This window comes from Astatotilapia calliptera, chromosome 19, assembly GCF_900246225.1.
Source record: "Astatotilapia calliptera chromosome 19, fAstCal1.2, whole genome shotgun sequence".
Lineage (NCBI taxonomy): Eukaryota > Metazoa > Chordata > Actinopteri > Cichliformes > Cichlidae > Astatotilapia > Astatotilapia calliptera.
In genome coordinates, this window is record NC_039320.1 from 1,812,533 (window position 1) to 1,833,333 (window position 20,801).

The following is a 20,801-nucleotide window of genomic DNA, read 5'->3' on the forward strand; positions in this document are numbered from 1 at the left end:
GTAAACAGAATTGGTCCTAGCACTGAACCCTGTGGAACACCATAATTAACCTCAGTGTGTGAAGAGGACTCCCCATTTACATGCACAAATTGGAGTCTATTAGATAGATATGATACAAACCACTGCAGTGCAGTACCTGTAATACCTACAGCATGTTCTAATTGCTCTAATAGGATATTATGGTCGACAGTATCGAACGCTGCACTAAGGTCTAGCAGGACAAGCACAGAGATGAGTCCACTGTCAGAGGCCATAAGAAGATCATTTGTAACCCTCACTAAAGCTGTTTCTGTGCTGTGATGAGCTCTGAAACCTGACTGAAACTCTTCCAATAAGCCATTCCTCTGCAGATGATCTGTTAGCTGTTTGACAACTACTCTTTCAAGGATTTTTGATAGGAAAGGAAGGTTGGAGATTGGCCTATAATTAGTTAAGACTGCTGGGTCTAGAGATGGCTTTTTGAGTAAAGGTTTAACTACAGCCAGCTTGAAGGCCTGTGGTACATAGCCGATCATTAGAGATAGGTTGATCATATTTAAGATCGAAGAATTAATTAATGGCAGGACTTCTTTGAGCAGTTTTGTAGGAATGGGGTCTAAAAGACACGTTGATGGTTTGGAGGAAGTAATTATTGAAGTTAACTCAGAAAGATCAATTGGAGAAAAAGAGTCTAACTTAACATCAATGGTACTAAGAGTAGCTGTAGATAATATTACATCTGTGGGATGATTATTGGTAATTTTTCCTCTAATGATAAAAATTTTATTTGTGAAGAAGTTCATGAAGTCATTACTAGTTAACGTTAAAGGGATGGTTGGCTCAAAAGAGCTCTGACTTTTTGTCAGCCTGGCTACAGTGCTGAAGAGAAACCTGGGGGGCATCCATGTGGATGCTACTTTGACACGTACCACCTACCTAAGCATTGCTGCAGACCAAGCACACCCTTTCATGATAACGGTATTCCCTGATTGCTGTGGCCTTTTTCAGCAGGATAATGCGCTCGGCCACAAGGCAAAAAATAGTACAGGAATAGTTTGAGGAGCACAACATTTAGTTTGAGGTGTTGACTTTCCCAGATCTCAATCCAATCAAGCATTTGTGGGATCTGCTGGACAAACACATCTGATCCACCGAGACCCCACCTCACATCTTAGAGCAGAGGTCCCCAGCCCCCGGGCCATGGACCGGTACCGGTCCGTGAGTCGTTTGGTACAGGACCACCAGAGTTGAGGCTCGGGTGTGAAATTTATGGTTTTCAGGGTTTTTATCGTTAACTCTGTTTCCCTGGGTCTTTTCCCGTGTCTTATGAATAAATCATCTTTTTTTTGGTACCAGTACTGGTTTTACTTTGTTGTATTTATCCGCGACACCTTAAAGGCCGGTCCGTGAAAATATTGTCGGACATAAACCGGTCCGTGGCGCAAAAAAGGTTGGGGACCGCTGCTCTTAGAGGACTTAAAGGATCTATTTCTAGCATCTTGGTGTCAGATACCACAGGACACCTTCAGTGGTCTAGTGTTTTGGCAGCAAAAAGGGGACCAACACAATATTAAGCAGGTGGTCATAATGTTATGCCTGGCTGGTCAAATATTTGTTCTGTCTCTAAATCCATGGCTGTGATGAATATTTACATAAAGTTTGTGTAGAAAATGAGATGTTACAGGTAAACACAAAACATCAATGCAACAAATGCAGGATTTTGCAGAAGCTTTCAGTCTACTGTTAAAGTTATTATCACCGAACATGAGGAGGAAGTTCCAGTGTGCACAATGCATGCAGACATTTCTTCATTTTAGCCGTGTATTCTCTGTAAATGATCCTCTATTTTATTAGCACACGCCTACTTGTGGTTTAATGTAGCTGAGATATTAATGCCAGTCACCTTTATTAAATTCTGCATATAGCACTTCTGGGGGATAAACTGAACCTGGTATGTCTGAGATGTAAAAACAAAAATAAACCAATATAAAACAGACCTTATTTTGTTATTATTAAATTTAAGAGACTTGCTTCACAAACATTGTGAAGTGTCTGTGGTGAACACTTGATTGGAAAAGTTAGTAAGTCTTTTTACTTAATTTCATGCAAAAATATGTTTTTGTGCACATGCTTGCTGAGCATTACCGTGAGCATGTGAGGAAATCAGACATAATACTCCCTCCGTTCTGTGTGTACCTGACGTGCCGGATGTGGGAGAGCAGCATGGTGAGATGGCCAAGGCGCAGAGTCTGCTGCTGGGTGGATAGGCCCAGTTTGGAGATGGCCCAGACCAGCGCATCGATCACAGAATCCAGGAGATGCAGCAGTTTGTTTCTGCTTTCCAGCTCTTCTGGAGTCTGCGGGGAGCTCGTGCACAGACCTGTGAAAAACAGCACAGCTACGTGTCATTACTGAGACCACTGATCCTTTTTTAAAGACGTGCCCTTTAGTTACACACGACCATAAAAGTTTAGATGCTGTTTGAGACGTAAATAGAAGCAGAATTCAATAACATACACATCATTTATACTCTATATACTTATAGAGAAAACATATGAATAGGTTAAAACTGAGAAATCAGATGTGGCACGTTTGAATTTGACAACAGCAATATATTTAAAATTGCTGGGACAGCAACATATTTTTGTCATTGCATTACAACAACACTGCAAAAGTGTGCAACTCATCATATTTCCCATTTCATAATGCAACAAATGTTTTAACTGGGTCACTGGTCTGGATTGCAAGCTGTCCAGTACTGAATATCTTAGCTTTCTTGAGTGAGTACATGTACTGTCACAATTATACCTAGGATAATGTTCATTCAGCATTCAGCACTAACCCGTTTGTAAAAACTGATCTGTACCGTCTGAATCCTATTGATACTATATATATTATCCTCACCTCTTTGCATATAATCATTATTACTGAGCTCTGGCTCTCATCCATAGTGTGTCTTTGCACTGTTTCCCTGCTTCACGCCCAATTTGTGGTGGCAGATGGCCACCCCAAGCCTGGGCCCCCTGAGCCTGGTTCTGCTGGAAGTTTCTTCCTGCTAAAAGAGAGTTTTTCCTTCCCACTGTCACCAAGTGCTCACTCGTAGGGGGCCATGTGATTGTTGGGGATTTCTCTGCAGTAAAGTAGGATCTTTACCTTACAATATAAAGAACCTTGAGGTGACTGTTGATGTTGTGATTTGGACATTTGATCTTGTTAGTTATTTATCTACACTGTCTTTCACATGCTAGTGAACCCTCAACTCATCTTTACTCCAGGACTAGTACTCAGCCTGTGCGATCATTGTAGTTATTTATCTACACTGTCTTTCACATGCTGGTGAACCCTCAACTCATCTTTACTCCAGGACTAGTACTCAGCCTGTGCGATCATTTCTTTGCAATCAGCCATTTAACATGTTCTTTTTAAGCATACCTTCTGTTGCCTTGCCCATCATTATGTGTACCAGAATTAATGCACTTAAAAAACATCACATCTTACTTAATAATCTATACATATCATTTCCCTGATTATATTCAAGCATATATGCACACACACACACCTGAACCATGGAATCTGTGAGTGTATAAACTTCTTGACTTGCAGGGAAATAATAATAAAGCTTAAATTAGATCCAGCCATTGCAACTGAAAACATGGTTTCGACAACAGTGATAGACTGACACTGACAAAACATTCCAAGATTAATAATAGCCTGGTAATAATCCACTCATTATCTCATCTTTGAATAAAACACGTAACCTGGTGTTCTTTGGTATAAATTGTTGCATGACATTCTACATCCTGATTCAGGACTCTGTAACCAATTTAACCTAAGCTGTGACATTTATGAGTTCGTACAGTTTCTTCAGTCAGGCCATCTGGCTCATCAAAGAGCCCGAATGACATCATGACGGACGCTCTTGATGAAAAACTAGAGGATGGAAGAGAGAAGGAGCTGTAGATCAACTAGTGTCCGCCCACCACCAGGACAGAGGATGGATGGAGCAGCTCAGTTACAACTTTCCATCTGTCAAGATTCATTAATCTTCTCGACGCCTTCTTTTCCTTGACTTTTCAGACTTGCTTTCGCTTCTTGCGCAATTTGCCCTTTTTTTTTTACTCCAGCTGCAGTGGAGCAGAGTTAAAAGAGAGAACATAGTCTGGCAGAGGATCTTATGTGTGCGTGAGGGAGGAAACTTTGTTAAACATGTGGAGAGGTCGGTCACCTGGATGGAACCTGCCTGCAGCGTCTGTTGGAGGTGGTTTGTAGAGGACACTGTGACCACTGGAAAAACATTAAAGGTGAAAAAACGAAAGCCGCCCTGCAATAAGGTCCAAATTCACAGGTCACTTCATTATCAAACCTTCTTCAAATAACATCTGCCAATGCAACTTCTGTGGGACGGTCACCGTCATGTTGATTTTAAAAGCCACATCAAGGACTGGTGTAGTGTAACTCTGCTCTACAACGCTTTAAGGGGGTTATTTATTGTACGAGACGTTGGGAAATTTCTATGAACCTTAAACAAATGAAATGCTAGGAAACTTCAGAGGACTGTGAGTGTACTCTTCTCCCATGACCAAAATAAATAAATAAACAAACCAATAAATTATTTCGTAATCTAGAAATCTGGACACTGAACTGTACGTGTTGTTCCTGGCTTGGGAATGCCTCAGGATTGCCCTGGATAAGCTGGAGGAAGGGGCTAGGAAGAGGGAAGTCTGGGCCTCTCTGCTCAGGCTCCTGCTCCTACAACCCAGCCACAGATAATCAGAAGAAAAAGGATGGATGAATGGAAAATTAGAAGCACAAGACTGCATCATCAAGACTGGAAATCAGCCATTTCAAGGAGTAGTGCAGAAACGAAAATCATAGCAGGAAAATAACTATGATTTATGTTTCTTTAATAATAACTGGGTCTGATGGGTACTAGAGAGTATTGCTTTGACAGTCAAACGTTTGGGTGTAAGTTAAGAAGCACACTTTAAACAGATACTGACATGTGTAGTCTTTAGTTTGGTACTTTTATACTCACTAAAAAACCTTTACTTGAAGTATGAGTACCCCAAAAGTGTGTGTGTGTGCACATGTGTGAGGGATTATGTCAGAACTAAAAAGAACAAAAAACCAAAAACACCACAAATAGCGCACTGATTGGATGAGGTGGAACAGCGTATTTGCTTATTGAAACCTCATTCCAAAATTCTTCCCCATCCTGTGGTTTTATGTGCGTCAGTAACACTCACTGGAGTTGAGGAGGATCATGGCCTTCAGGCAGACGTACTCCTCTCTCTGCAGCTTCAGCTCACGGAACCGAGAGGTGGCTGCCAGCAGCATGTCGAAAATCTCCATGATGCCCTCCACACACTGTCCCTCCTCCCTAAACAGACAGAAAGAGAAGAAGTGAAGAAAAACAAGATGGAGTGGAGTGAACAAAAAGATAAGAAAGGGGAAAGAGGCAGCAACGAGAACCAAGATAAACTGAACATGCTGAAAGAAATTTCTATTACTTTGTGCGTCCCATTTATATCAACTCTTGTAGGCTAAAAAAGTTTATTATGGTGCCTGAAAACCATAATAATATGATGGAAAATTTAAAAAAAAAAATCTATTTCAGCTGCAATTTTGATGAACCAGAGGATTGCAGTGTCAGCACACAAGTGCTAGTGGTACATTTTAAGACATTTTAGCCTGGTGGCAGTTGTGCCCTGCAACCTGCTTTGCAACCCACTTCTTCCATTCCCTGCTATATATGACTTACTCAGTGTCATAAATCAGAAAGGGCTTAGAGGTTCCAGAACAGAGCTTTACCTTTTGACATAATAAAACAAACTATAGTCATGAATGGGAAAATTGGGTATTAAAACCTCATCAGCTAACAACTTCCTATTGGTAATCCACATATTAGCAACCATCCATGAAGAAATTCAAGCCAAATACTGATGAATGTGTAAGAGAGAGCAGAAAGAGGTCAGAAAAGCAGAAAGAAAGACTTGATAAGACAAAATAAATTAGAAAATGATTCAATGGGCCGGTGGATGGATTTGCATCCAGGATGTTATCCTCATCTTTCCAAGGAGAAAGGCTGACAGGAACCTTACAGAGAAAAATAAGGCCATGTTATGAAAACACATCAAGGCTAGCCTAAGCCTATAGTGATAGTTTCCGTGGCAGTGAAGAAAGAAAGGTCAAACACTGAACTCAACCCACCATTTCCCTCGTATAAATTTGCTCCTACCCTCAGCTCCTTCTGCATTTGCCTTTTTCACAAAAAATGTAGCATTTAGCTGTCTGACTACATACTGCTTCAAAGTCCTTAACAAAAATAAGGGAATTACATACACAAGAAAGTGGGACAAAGGAGAAAACTCAGGGTAAACAGCAATTGGTAAAGTCCTGTGAGACTAAACAAGAGATGAAACATTTTATAGCATCTACAGCATGCAGTCTGAAATATGATGGCCTCCATATGATGGAGTCTAAAATGTACAAGTTATCAGAACTTAGTGGCTCTGCTGCATTATCAACTTTAAAAAACTAAAGTCTGAAGTCTATTTTTGTCTTTTGAGAATTTTTGCCCTTTAGCAAAAAATATGACGAACTTTCCCTAACCCATCCCAGTTTATAATCTAACAAGTTCTGAATGTTGCACAAGGTCAGTGTCCACAGCAGAAATATATGTGCCAGTTTGTTTGACATCTGCATCAAGGAGAAATTCTTCAGAAATGCAATTATTTGTATCCTGTAGGCACCATGATTGTGGTCAACCCGCTCACTGGATTTTGGTGCATGTACTTTGTGTGAAAGTGAAAATCTGTGAAGGGAGAGAAGCAGCTAGGTCCCAGCACACCAGTGACATGAGTGGATCAGACACAGCGTGGGAGGTATAGCTGGGTCGGTGGTGGGTTGCAAAGTGGCATGCAGTTCACAGCAACAGTAGGTATTGTTGAGAAACTTAAAGAGCCTCATATAAGATTTGCCATGCTGAGAACACTGTTGAAAACCTTTCTCCAAGTTTAGCCATTAGGATATCCCTGCTGCCCAATTACAGTGTGTTTACTACGAATACAAAGGCTATTCAGCATTGGCAGATACAAACAACAGTTCTCTGGACAAATTCGAAGGTCGGTGTGCGTTGGCAGTCCAGAGAAATCTCAGATGAATCTGGAACAAATGTTCGTGATGTGTATGTGTGTTGTGGATGACCTGTTTTATCGTGTGATGTCAATTTGTCATCATTGTGAAAAAACCTGGGGAGCTCAAACCAGCAATAATGTTGTGGCAGTTGCAGATATTTCTTATTCAGACATATTTTACCTTTTTACATTATTTTATGTGGGTGAGACAACAAAAGCACTTAAGAACATCTCAAAAAGATCTAAACTGAGAGTATTATGACATATATCAGGAAGAAACACAGAAACAGAAGCTGTGTGGGTATTTGAGCAAACACTCTCTGTAAGCTAAAGTCTCTGTGGAATAGCAGAAACAAGTATTTGTCGCTCTGTAAACCTGCTAAACGTTAGCTGATGACCAACTTCATAAAAGATTTTCAGTGCAATGGGATCACATTAGTTTTAATGCAATAAGTGCTAATCCCTCTCACCTGCTGAGTTTGACATCTGGAGAGAAGATTAGTTTTCCAGGATGATCCACTGACCTCCACATCAAGCCCAGCATGAGGATCTCCAACCAGCAGCACTTCAGCAGGTGGATTTGGTCTGTTAGACTCAACTCTACAAAGCCTGAGGAGAGGAGAAAAAAAAGGCCTCTTTACACTTGGAAACCACCCACATTCTGCCTTCATGGAATTATGAGCACAAAACCCTAATCTATCCCAAATTGCACAATTGGAATCAGCACTTATTCACACATTCTTTTAGTTGTACGCCCAGATCCACCAGTCAAGTTGGAGCTTGATTACATGTCTGTGCAGACTAATAATAGTATGCATTACTGCAGTATGGGGTCACTTTGAGATGTATTTGTGTTTGAAAGAAAAGCAGCTTTGTTTTTATGTGAAATAACATTAAACTGATCATAAATGTTCTATATAACAATGATTCATCGGGGGAATCATTTCTTCATCACTCCTGTGTTTCATTGGCTCACTGCCTTATCCAGTGCAACATGATGTTCAACAAGACAGGAAATATGGTGAAAGAGCAGTAAAGGGTTCAGGCCAGCCTGGAATTAGACCAGAAACACTCACTGCTTGGAAGATTTTGTGGCCATCTGGTAATGTGTCTTAGCCAGCCAATCTATCAGGGCTCCCTGACCGTTGATATAGACACTGTTGCAAGGAACTTCTTTCTGTTGTATGACTACATAGAGCTCTACCCAGAAACAGAGAGAAATGTACAGGGGTGGTGCAGGACATCTGTAACTTTGTAACAGACTGTTGCACAACCGGTGCCTCAGTGCCAAACATGTCAACAGACAGAGCTACTTTGATGGGGATTCTTTGATTGAATCTGGCCTCAAAAGTGGGTCAGCTAACACAGGTGACACCAGAGAGTCACATGACACTGACAGCCTTCCTGTTTTATTTATGTCTGAATGATTACAGCTCACATGTCACCACCATTCATAACTGGGGCGATCGTGGCTCAAGAGTTGGGAGTTCGCCTTGTAATCGGAAGGTTGCCGGTTCAAGCCCTGGCTCGGACAGTCTCGGTCGTTGTGTCCTTGGGCAAGACACTTCACCCGTTGCCTACTGGTGGTGGTCAGAGGGCCCGGTGGCGCCAGTGTCCGGCAGCCTCACCTCTGTCAGTGCACCCCAGGGTGGCTGTGGCTACAATGTAGCTTGCCATCACCAGTGTGTGAATGGGTGGATGACTGGATATGTAAAGTGCTTTGGGGTCCTTAGGGACTAGTAAAGCGCTATATAAATACAGGCCATTTACCATTTTAAACTTGATTTAATCCTTTAGTGCAAAAAAAAAACAGGATCAATCATGAAAAGCAACTTTATGGAAGGAACCAACACTGATACTAACATCACATCAGGCTGCTACATTTATTTGCACTCATCTGGCTTTTTTTTTTCACTATTTGCTTTTAAAAAATATTTGGACCTCTAACTTCTTTTCAGTAATTCAATTTTAAAAAGGTTTATTATGAGAAAATGAAATATGTCATTTACCAGTATTTGGATTCTTGCTAGAAGTCCCTTTGAGGCCTCTTGGGTAAGTTTCTACAACTAGATTTGCCCATTGATTGTTCTTTTGGATCACTGACTGGATATGAAGTGCATAGTATTGTCTTCAGGTGTGTCTGTAGCTATTCTGTGTGGATTACGTGGTTGCTTTAACTAAGCTACTGAAGAACAGTAAGACTTTTTACTCGAGGCTAGCTTGGCTGCGTGTACGTTGGCTTACTGTCATATGGATCTCCTTTTATTTAAGGCGCTTCTGTCCAGGTAACTGCTTTCTACTTAATGCTCTGAGAAGTCTTGCTGTACCTGCTATTGTGAAGCAGCCTCGCTACTATCATGTTTCACTGCAGGGATGGTATTAGCAGATGATGAGGAGTGCCTGGTGTTTAACAGGCAGTGCTTAGAGCAGGGGTGGCAAACATAAGACCTGGGGGCTGGAATTGCACCGGCAAAGACTCCAATCTGGCCCACTTGACAGCTTTAGAAAATGTGAATGAGTGGATAGATTTAGAACTTTGAACTGTATTTTCATAAACGTTAGAGCTTTTTCTATTGATAAATACCCCACTGCCCACTGCCACTGCCACTGGACTGAAGTATCTTCATGTCATAATATATTGTTTAGTTTTTATAAAGCTCAAGAAAACTTTCCTGTGCCTTTTACCATGCTTTAGAATAAAGGCCTGATTGACAGAGAGATGGTTTCCTACAAAGAGAAGCTGCTCTTCTAAAGCCATGCTCAAGTCTTATCTTCCTGACCCCTTTCTGCTTGGTTACTTCAGTGACAAATTGTGGCAAACTGCTGGCTTTAAATTTCATTCCATCTTAAATCAACCTGGACCTTCTCCTCAAACATCTCTGATTTGCGTAAAAACTTTTGTGGTCTAAAGTTTGGACACATGGAGTGATTTCTGTGAAATGTTTTGTTTTTGTCATGGTCTGCGGCCTGGTGCCTGAGGAGCGGATGGGATGCCCACGCCTACGGGTGTGGCTGTCATCTCCACACCTGCATCCCATTCCAGGCGATCGTCAGGAGGACTATTTAACCCCGCATGGCCGGCTGTTCCACGCCGGTCCGTTAGTCACCATTCAGCAGTAACTTGGCCCTCACGTGAAGGTGGATGTGGAATCTCTGGTTTCTTTTGAACTATGTTTATTCTTCTACTGTGTGCCCAAGTTATTGTTCGCCGTGTTTGAGCGTACACCTGCCTGTGCTGCACGCCTGGAGTTCAGATTAGCCACCGGTCATCATCTCCTCCGCCTTCCTGGAGCCCTCTCCCGCGGTCCCTCACCCCTCCCTCTAGTTCCCACGGCCCAGCCCTGATTGTAAGATAAATAGCTCTACCCCGTTGTATGCTGTTATCTCCCTGCTCCGCAGTAACTCTCTTCCCTTCTCTGTTGCAGCCTCCCACGGTCCCGATCATGGCGTTCCCAAGTTGTTATCTCCCGGTCCTTTGGTTCTAATATTAACACTGCGTGTTTTCCTTTGATCATTCCGGGACACTCTTTGAGAAATAAAAGTTATTCTGCGTGCATCCCGGCGTATTGTGCTTGCTTCTAGGTCCAGCTTGCGTGCTAGAACTACGGTTCTTGACAGTTTTACATATCGAACATTTTTCAGGATGTATAATTTTTGAAATACGGTCCATGTATCTGCCAATGAATGTAGATCCACTTTCACCATTTTTTTTTAACTTTCAAATTTGAGGAAATGTTTAAACATGAACATTTCAAAAACTCATTAAGATAAAAGGCTGGTATTTTCAGTGGCGTTTCTTACCATCAAAATGAATCATGACCTGTAATTTGGATTACAGCTGTCTTATTATTGGCTAGTTAAAATGTGAAAAAACATCATGCAGTCCTACAAATTCTGTCACGATCCTGGGTCTTAGGACCCAGTGTTTTGAGTTTTAGTTCATTTTGATGTTTATAGTATGTTAAGCTCTTTAGGTCTCCTATGTTCATTTGCTTATTAGTTCCCCCTTGTGTTTCCAACCCATGTTAAGTCTCCCCTGCTCATCATGTGTTTCATGTCTGTGTCTTACGTTGTCAAGTTCTGGTTATCATGTCTGCGTCTCATTATGTTTCCTATTTTATTTGGAAGAGATCCTGTGCTTTTATATCATGGTTTATGTTTTGAGTCCTTTGATGTACTGTTTCTTGTTTCCCTGGATCTCAGTTATGGTTACCTTAGGTTTAGCTCTTTGGCTTTGTTATATGGCTTCCCTGTGTTCCATGTTATGTCCACTGTGATGTTTTGTACCATGTTTCAGGTTCCTATGTTCTGTCTCCCCAGTTGCTGTTAAGTTTGCGTGTTTTAGAATTCAGTCAGTGTGTTTCCTGTTTTACTCATGTGAGTGTTTCTAGTTTTGCGTCTGTCTCGTCCAGCCTGATTACTCCCAGCTGTGCTCTCCTTCTGTGTTTCATTCCCTCGTTGTCCCTCTGTGTATTTAGGCTCTGTGTTTCTGTTTGTCAGTGTCGTAGTCTCCCTCATGCTGTGTGTGATTCTCCCTGTAGTTCCTGGTATACTTTATGTTTAGCTTTCCTAGTTTAGTTTAGTACTGTTTTTGTGTTTCACTTTTTGCCAGCATTAAAGCTGTGTTTTTGAGTTTACGTTTTGTCTCCGTGAGTTTGCGTTTGGGTCCTCTCCTGCCTGCCACACAGCCGAATCATGACAAATTCCCATATTTGAGGACAAATGGTAAATGGACTGGTTCTTATAGAGAGCTTTTCTACTCTATCTGAGCACTCTACACAAATAAATGCTTTCTATCTAAGATTCGCACAATCAACACGAGGTTAGTATCTTGCCCAAGAATAGACATGCAGGCTGGAGCAGACTGGGATTGACCCACCAACCTTCTGGTAGTAGGTGACCACCTGAGCTACAGCCACCCCAAACCCACTATAATAATCTCCATATTGCAAAAGATCACTACTGACAATTTCAGAATGGCAATTGAATCTTACAATATTGCAAAATAAAGAATGTAGAACATTTTTTAACACAAAATTCTTTGTAACAAAAAAGAAAAAATGTATGACTGAGTAGAATTAAAGAAAAGAAAAACATTTACTTAGCAGTACTTGTGTGAAAGAGTTACATACAGACTGAACTGAGTAGCTTGGATCTTACCAGGGATCTTCTTGGCCCAGCTGATCATGAGAACCAGTTCCTTGTCTGCCAGGTTGGTGAGGGTCATCATCATGCTGGTCTCAGTGAACGGCTTTTTCAGGTCCTCCATGAGGTAGATCTCTGGCGGCTCTGCCTCCATGATTCGGGAAATGAACTCCTCTGGGTTCATGGTTGAGTGATGCGTGTGATTTGAGTGAGTGTGGACAGAGGTGTCTTCAGGTGTCCCCAGGTGAAGATGCCGTTGACCCCGAGAACCCAGTCCAACCCTTACCAAACTCTGACCTGTCGTATCCCGAGGCTGGGGTCCACCGCGACGGTGTCGAGCACCACGAAAGCCACAACGTTCACGCCTCACCCCTGGTGAATGAAGACAACAGACAGTTGCCGAATTACCTGCAACTTCTTTACACTTCGTGTGAGAAAAAGCTTGTGCTTTATGCAATAGAAGGAAATATATATTTTTAACAATCTAATAAGAACAAAAAAAAACTGGATCTATCTGAGCATTAGCAGACACTATGACCAGTCTACTGATAAGAAGAGCAAAGGCATTTATAAACACAATGCTTCATATGTCAAAGAGCAATCCCAGCTGCAGTTTAACACACCAAGGTTAGCCCAGAATCACAGAGCAGGCAACAGAATGGAATGTGCTGATCATAAGAAACACTAAAGGCCCAAAGAAACACTATTACCTATTTACATGTGTCACAGAAATAATTAAAAGTATTTAGATGATTCTTACAGTCAGTGGAAGGAAGACTTGTCCTGCGTGCTTTTCAAAAAAGCTCAAAAGGTCTAATGAGCTCACAGACCTATTAACTGAGTCAATTTTAGCTCTGCTGTAAGACAAGAAATCATGAAATATCCCAATTCTAATGAAGATGAGTAAAAACCCACCGCACTTCATCATGCCCACTTCATAGCATTTACGTAGCCGGCAGGCTTGGCAGCTTTTACGCCGGTTCTTGTCAATAGTGCACTGATTTGTGGCAGGGCAAATGTAATCATTGTGTCCTAATAAAAGAAGAAAACACAGTAATGGATTATTTCAGCTGATGAGAAGAAAAATTGTGAGTAAATATAAAGTAAAAAGGTCATACCTTGGATGCTTCTCTTGAAAAAAGCCTTGCAGCCCTCGCAGGACCACACACCGTAGTGATAGCCGGAGGCGTAGTCGTGGCACACGGCGCAGAAGTGCATGTCGGCTTTCCCTAGCGCAGATGAGCACGATGAGGATTTCACTCCTTCCGCTCCTTCAGATTTCTTTCCCAGCAGCTTGTTACAGCTGATGATGGAGCTGCAGAGGGGAAGCGAAGAATCGTTGAAAGGGACAGCTTGACATTAGAAATTTTAGCCCGTCATTCACCTGTCATTAGCTGTCCAACAGGTACTGTGTTGCTGAAAATGTCTCCATAACAGCATTTAAGTCAACTGGAAAAATCGCATCACAGATAGTATTTATCGATGCAACACGATAAGTGCCATCATAACCATTAACTGCTCACATTAATCAACAAATATAGAGGAGAACTGAAGACACAAAAGAAACAGAAATTAATTTTATAATTAATAAAAAAATATTGCTATCATCTTTTAGCTTAATTGCTATTTTAAACACTGGTATCAGAATTTACTAGAATACGAACATACAATGAATTACTACACAACCAAGTGTAACATATTCCGCACATTTGTAACAGCCACCCTTCTGTGCAGACAGGAAGGGACGACGACCCACAGGAGCTTGTTTATCTGTTCTTATTTGGTGTCCATAGCAGGCGTCTAACTGGCTGTGGTTACAAGAGCAATGAACTTTAGTTACATATAGAACAATTATGTTCTGTGAAATCTTTCTTTTTTATGGTGGCACTAGATTAGTCTCGTTTGGGTTCCCCCTTTCCGAGGGCTGTACAACAAAGGAGGTTAAAATAGTTCCCGAGTTATGTTAAGCTTAAATTCAGATTTGTCACCGTCACAGAGGTGGCTCGCTTTTAGCCGCGGTAACTTGGCCAAACACATGACCTGATCTGGAGAAGAGATTAGAGATCTGATTCAAAATCAGCTAGAAGTTGTGTGATGCAGAAAATGTGAAAAGTATTGCCACTTTTTTGGATATTTGTCACACTTGCATGTTTCACATTATTCAGTTATCTTTGTCTGTATTGGTTTTGTCTGTATTGGTCTGTAAAATGGTTTTTAAATGGCAATTTCATTTATTGAGGGAAGAAATCTAACCAAACCTCCCTAGTAAAAGTAATGAATGGAAAACAAAGTCCCATCTATCACTATAAAAAAGTTACAAAGCCATTTCTAGGACTTTGGGACTCCAGAGAACCACAATGAGACCCATTATCCACAAATGGAGAGAACTTGTAATGGTGGTCCAGATATGGCTGGCCTACCAAAATTACCTAAAAAATGCACAGACGAGTCATCCAGTAGTTCACAAAGCAACTCAGAACTGCAGTCCTTATTTGTCTCACTTAAGGCTAGTTTTCACGATTCAGCATCAAAAAAGAGGCTGGGCAAAAATGGCATCCATGAGTTCTAACGTCCTAGGACCTGGCGTCCACATATGTGGACATCACATTTTGGGTTATTTAGACCAAAATACTCAATTTTGCTCTGCAAGGGCTTGATATCCACTTATGAGGACATTATACTGCTACTGTTCTATCGAATGTTTAAACGAATATCCTCATTTGTGGCTCTCATTTTTCTTAGAAACAAAAATCAGGTAAAAAAAAAAAAAATCTAGTATTCTTTGTTTTTATATTCATCGGGTCCCAATCAGCCCAAATATCAAAGAGAAATGAAAAATGCATGCCGTGGAAGAGTTCGGGTCTTAGAAGGTTAAGGCGAAACCCACAGTTGGACACTCCCCCGCCCTTATATTTGCCCAAATGTCATCTGGTGAGTGATGAGACAAAAGCTGAACTTTTTGGAATATTTGGAAGGTAAATTTGGCGTAAAATGAACACGAAAAATATACTGACAGTCAAACATGTTGGTCGTACTCTGATGGTTTGGGGCAGCTTTCTTGATTGGACCAGTTGCTGTAAGGGAGGGAACCATGAATTCTGCTCTACCATCATTGTGTCCTAAAGTTGAAGCACATTTGTAGCAGGACAACTGACAGGGACTAGAAAGACGAACCATATTTCTCTGATATTGGCTTCTCTTCTTTGAATGCAAAATTGACTTTAAAATACTTCTGCTCACATACAAGGGCTTGAATAATCAGGTGCACTCCTGTCTTTAAGACTTCATACTAACATATCAACCCAATAGCACACTTTGCTCTCAGACTGCAGGCTTACTTGTGGTTCCTGAACATTTAAGAGTAGAATGGTAGGCAAAGCCTTCAGCTTTCAGGCCCCTGTTTCTGTGAAACAAGTTCCCAGTTTGGAGTCTTCACTTTTAAGATGAGCCTTAAAACGTTTCGATAAAGCTTATAGATAGGAGTAGATTAGATGACCCTCAACCCTCCCTTAGTTAAACTGCAATAGGTCTAGGCTGCTGGAGGGATGTACTGTTTCTTCTTTACTTACCAGTTGTTGATTCTGTGTCTTTATCTATGACTTTGCATTGAATCATTAGCTGTTATTAATATCTACTCACTTCCATAGCTTGTCTTTTGTTCTGTTCCTTGCCTAACCACCAACTGGTCGCAGCAGATGGCTGCCCATCCCTGAGGGTGGTTCTGCCGGAGGTTTGTTCTTGTTAAAATGGAATTTATCTTTTTTTGGTCATAGGCGATTATTTGGAGTGGCCTAGTCAAAGTCTGGACTTAAATCCGATTGAGGCAGAATGTTAAACAGGCCAAGCTCAAAATTATGTGTGGCTGAATTAAAACAATTCTGCAAATAAGCAATGTGAAAGACTCACTGCCAGTTATTGCAAATGCTTAATTGCAGTTCTTCCCGCCAAGGGTGGCACAACCAGTTGAGAGGTTATGGGGGCAATTGCTTTTTTACATGGAGTTTTACATGAAATGTTTACTTTGCTTATCTTTGGCTAATATTAAAATTTGTTTCATGATCCGTGTGGCAAATAATACTATTTTTAGTGTCTAAAAATAGTATTAAATAGTATTAAAAATAGTAGCTCGTCAATAGCTTCAATGCTAACATGTTAAATGTAATGGACACTATTGCTCCCATTAAGGTGAAGGTTATCTCTGGAAGGAAAAAGTCTCCATGGAGAAACTCCACACTAGTGAAAAATGAAAAAAGAGAGTGTAGGAAAGCTGAGCGCAGATGGAGAAAAACAAACCTCCAGGTTCATTATGACATCTATAAAGAGAAACTTCACAATTATAATTTACAACTGAGGAGTGCAAGAAGGTCCTACTTCTCTGACATCATCACTAAAAACAGCCATAATGCTCGGGTCTTATTTTCTACAGTTGACAGGCTAACAAACCCTCCTGTGTCAGTGGCAGCTGAACTTCATTCGACCATGGCCTGCAATGACTTTGCCAAATTCTTCACAGAAAAAATCCAAAAGATTAGACAAGCAATTGGTACATCAACAGCAGATCCAGACTATGTACTGTGTCCACCGAAAAACTGTTTAAACACCATAAAACAGTTTCACCCTATTAACAGCAAAGACCTGGAGGACATCTTAGGTCAACTGAACTCCTCCTCCTGCTGTTAAGATGTCCTGCCAACACGTTTTTTCAAAAAGGTCTCAAAGACTTTGGAGTCAGACCTGTTACAGATCGTCAACTTTTCTTTATTATCAGGTGTGTTTCCAGAACCACTAAAAACTGCTGTAATAAAACCTTTACTGAAAAAGGACAATCTTGACAAGACACAAATGAAAAACTACAGGCCGATCTCAAATCTCCCATTTTTAAGTAAGATCATTGAAAAAGCAGTTTCTCAACAGCTCAATTACTTCTTAAAACAGAATAACTGCTACGATGCCTTCCAGTCAGGTTTTAGACAGAACCACAGCACTGAAACCGCTCTGACCAAAGTGTTTAATGACATATGTCTGAATACAGACAGTGGAAAAATGTCAGTCTTAGTTTTACTGGATCTCAGTGCAGCATTTGATACAGTTGACCACAACATATTACTCAAACGACTGGAGAACTGGGCAGGTCTTTCAGGAACTGTACTAAACTGGTTCAAAACATACTTAGAAAACAGGAAATACTTTGTATCAATAGGTAACTTCACATCTGAGCAGACAAGTATCACATGTGGAGTTCCCCAAGGTTCCATCTTGGGACCCTTTCTGTTTAACATTTACATGCTCCCACTGGCACAGATTATAAAGAACAACAAAATAAACTATCACAGCTATGCAGATGACACACAAATATATATCACAATGTCACCAGGAGACCAAGGCCCTGTACAGGCTCTTGGTAAATGCATCGAGGAAATTAATGACTGGCTGTGCCACAATTTTCTCCAGCTAAACAAAAAGAAAACTGAGGTAATAGTCTTTGGCCCCAAAGAAAAACGATTACAGGTCACCAGAGAACTTCAATCTATACATCTAAAAACCACAAACCAGGCGAGAAATTTGGGTGTAGTGATGGATGCAGATCTAAACTTAGAAAAACACATTAAGACAATAACAAAATCAGCTTACTATCACCTCAAGAATATTTCAAGGATAAAAGATCTAATGTCTCAACAGGACCTGGAAAAACTAGTCCATGCATTCATCTTTAGTAGGCTTGACTACTGTAACAGCATCTTTACAGGTCTACCTAAAAAAAAGCAGTCAGACAACTACAGCTCATTCAGAACTCTGCTGCTCGAGTCCTCACTAAGACCAAAAAAGTGGACTACATCAGTCCAGCTCTGCCTGTCCGTCAGAGGATAGACTTTAAAGTTCTGATGCTGGCCTATAAAGCTCTGAATGGTCTGACCCAATATGAACCTTCCAGATCCCTCAGGTCATCTGGATCCGGTCTTTTATCAGTTCCCAGAGTCAGAACCAGACACGGAGAAGCTGCATTCAGCTTTTATGCCCCTTATATCTGGAACAAACTCCCAGAAAGCCTCAGATCAGCTGAAACACTCAGTTTATTTAAATCCAAATTGAAGACTCAGCTGTTCTCAGCTGCATTTGAATAAAGCACCAAATCCACACTTTTAAGCTTAAATTTCAAAACGTACATTTAACTACTGATTTTATCTACTGTTCTGATTTTATCTGTTTTGATTTTATATACTATTTTGTTTGTTTGTTTGTTTGTTTGTTTGTTTGTTAATTAGTTAGTTTGTTTGTTTGCTTGTTTTAATCAATTTTAAATCATGCTTTTTATTTGTTTTTGTTTCTAATGTCTCTGTAAAGCACTTTGAAACACCTTGTTGTTGAATTGTGCTATACAAATAAACTTGCCTTGCCTTGCCTTGCCTAAAATCTGTGCAAAGTATGGCAAGTTACCAATAAGATGCTTTTTTCTAAAGCAAAGATCTGGCTCTTGTCCAAAAGCACGCAATAGTAGCTTTCATTAATAGTTGCTGCTGCTAGCCGATATAATGCCAAGTCTTTTGCCAAAAACATGTCTGCCAGAGCTTCTAGAGCTCTGTTGTCTGTCTCTATGTGACCCCCTACACCCCAGCCCCCACCCTCAACCCTCACAAGGATAAGTAAAAGAGAATGAAAACTAGGTCTTTGAATGTTACTACCACTTAAGCTAAATTTAACTGACACAAGAATAGCTTTCATCAGTGCTTTCTCAGTAATCTTACCTGCTGGGGCTGATACTGTGAACTTTGGGATCCAACCAGGGTGCATGTGGGCTGGGTTCATTATAAACTAGAGGCTGAGTGCAGTGCAGAGTAAGTGAAGGTACATTGTGGTGAGTGTGAGAAGGCCAAAAGGCTGAGGGGCTGAGGGGAGGACACAGAGATGATGGACTGTCAGTGATGGGTGACCTGGTGTAGCTCAGCATGGAGGGGCTGTAGAAGGTAAAAGGTCCGTGCCCGTGGTTATAGTCATGGTTACTGTCTGTGTATGGAGAGGGAATGCAGATGGTGTGGCTGTCCATGCCCACAGGAGGGCTGTACATAGCAGGCAGAAGTCCTGGGGAGCTCACCCTCTCTGTGGCTTTACTGGAGTCCACCTCCTCAAGCTGAAGGAGGGGTAACGGGTTAGCATCCAGGGCAGGGGAGGAGGTCATGTCAGGGGAATATACTGTATTTGCTGTGAATGAATGATTTGATGCAGGTGGATATTCTATAGCATCTTCTCGAATGGCCGGGTCCTGTAGCAGAGAGGGAAGAAACACTATATTAAAATAATTAACTGCTGCAAATTCTGAGCAAATACCAATATTTACAATATCGACCATAGCAGATTTTCTTTTTATACCAAGGAATTTATTTTTTCAAATTATGTAGCTCAGAGCTTTTCAGTTCACCATCTTAGAACAAGTCCATATGTTCAGAATGCACTAACTCAGTCCCAGTTCCAAGACATCAAAATTATAGTTTTGCAGTCCAAAACTGACAAGACATAATCATCTAATTTGGCAAAAGGCAGACAACAGTTAACACGGTGAAAAAGGATGAGAAATAGGGAATGTTTTTAAAATTGAACCTAACTGGAGCGTGACCAAGACAGTAACTAGTCGTCTATTTTGTCAACTGCTTCAAGGATCTGTCACCAGGGTGGCTTGCCCACTTACCTAACATGCATGTGCCAGTTTGCAACACAAAGCCTCATTACTGTGAAGCATACAAGCAATGCACTAGAATTATTCCTTAAGAATACTTAATTTGTATAGCACTAAATCACAGTTGCCTCAAAGTGCTTTATATTGTACGGAAAGTACTCTACAATAATACAGAGAAATTCCAACAATCAGACCAGCCCCTGTGAGCAAGCACTTTGGTGACAGTGGGAAGGAAAAACTCAGTTTTAACAAGAAAACACCTCCAACACAACCTGGTTCTGGGAGGGGCAGCCATCTGCTGTGACTGTTTGGGGGTGAGGGGAGGAAAACAGGACAAAAACATGCTGTGAAAAAGAGCCAGGGAGGATAAGGGAGGATTGAGGGTCACCAGATCCAGCCCTAATTATAAGCTTTGCAAAAAGGAAAGTCTTAAAGCCTAATCTTAAAGAGAGGGTGTCTGTCTCCTGAATCCAAGCTGGGAGCTTGCTCTACAGAAGAGTGGCTTGATAGCTGAAGGATCTGCCTCCCATACTACTTTGAAATATCCTAAGAAACACGAGTAAGCCAACAATCTGAGACCTAAGTGCTGTATTGGGGTCATCGTCACTCTAAGACAGGGTGTTATCTGGCGTTGTGGAACGATAAAGCTGGGTATCCTCTACATAGCAGTGAAAATACATGCTATGCCTTGTAATTATACTGCCCAGGGTAAGGCTATATAGGAAGGATGTAATGTAAACAGAACTTGTCCTAACACAGAACCCTATTTAACTCTACAATTAACCAATTAACATATCCACTAAAGGGGTCAACATTCTTGACAACGCTCTTTTACGAAGAGCCATTTTTAGCCATTAGTCCTTTGGACATAA

General features: G+C 41.1%; 1 protein-coding gene across 14 annotated transcripts in view; it reads right to left on the reverse strand.

Moving 5' to 3' along the window:
• Window positions 1–20,801, reverse strand: part of esr2b (estrogen receptor 2b) — a 74,390-nt gene that overhangs the window by 34,240 nt on the left and 19,349 nt on the right. For 12 of the 14 annotated variants that reach the window (XR_003270706.1, XR_003270710.1, XR_003270709.1 and 9 more), the window contains 7 exons: window positions 19,004–19,518; window positions 13,379–13,575; window positions 13,176–13,292; window positions 12,276–12,632; window positions 7,586–7,724; window positions 5,226–5,359; window positions 2,176–2,359 (listed from right to left, as the gene is read on the reverse strand). Coding sequence is in view for 6 of the 14 variants with exons in the window: in XM_026152755.1 (XP_026008540.1) it covers window positions 2,176–2,359; window positions 5,226–5,359; window positions 7,586–7,724; window positions 12,276–12,632; window positions 13,176–13,292; window positions 13,379–13,575; window positions 19,004–19,434 (1,559 nt within the window). In the remaining 8 variants the exon portion in view is untranslated. Of the gene's footprint in view, window positions 1–1,400; window positions 2,360–3,180; window positions 4,264–4,342; window positions 5,360–7,585; window positions 7,725–12,275; window positions 12,633–13,175; window positions 13,293–13,378; window positions 13,576–19,003; window positions 19,519–20,801 lie in introns of those variants that run through there. The other 2 variants (XM_026152758.1, XR_003270711.1) reach the window with 2 other exon arrangements.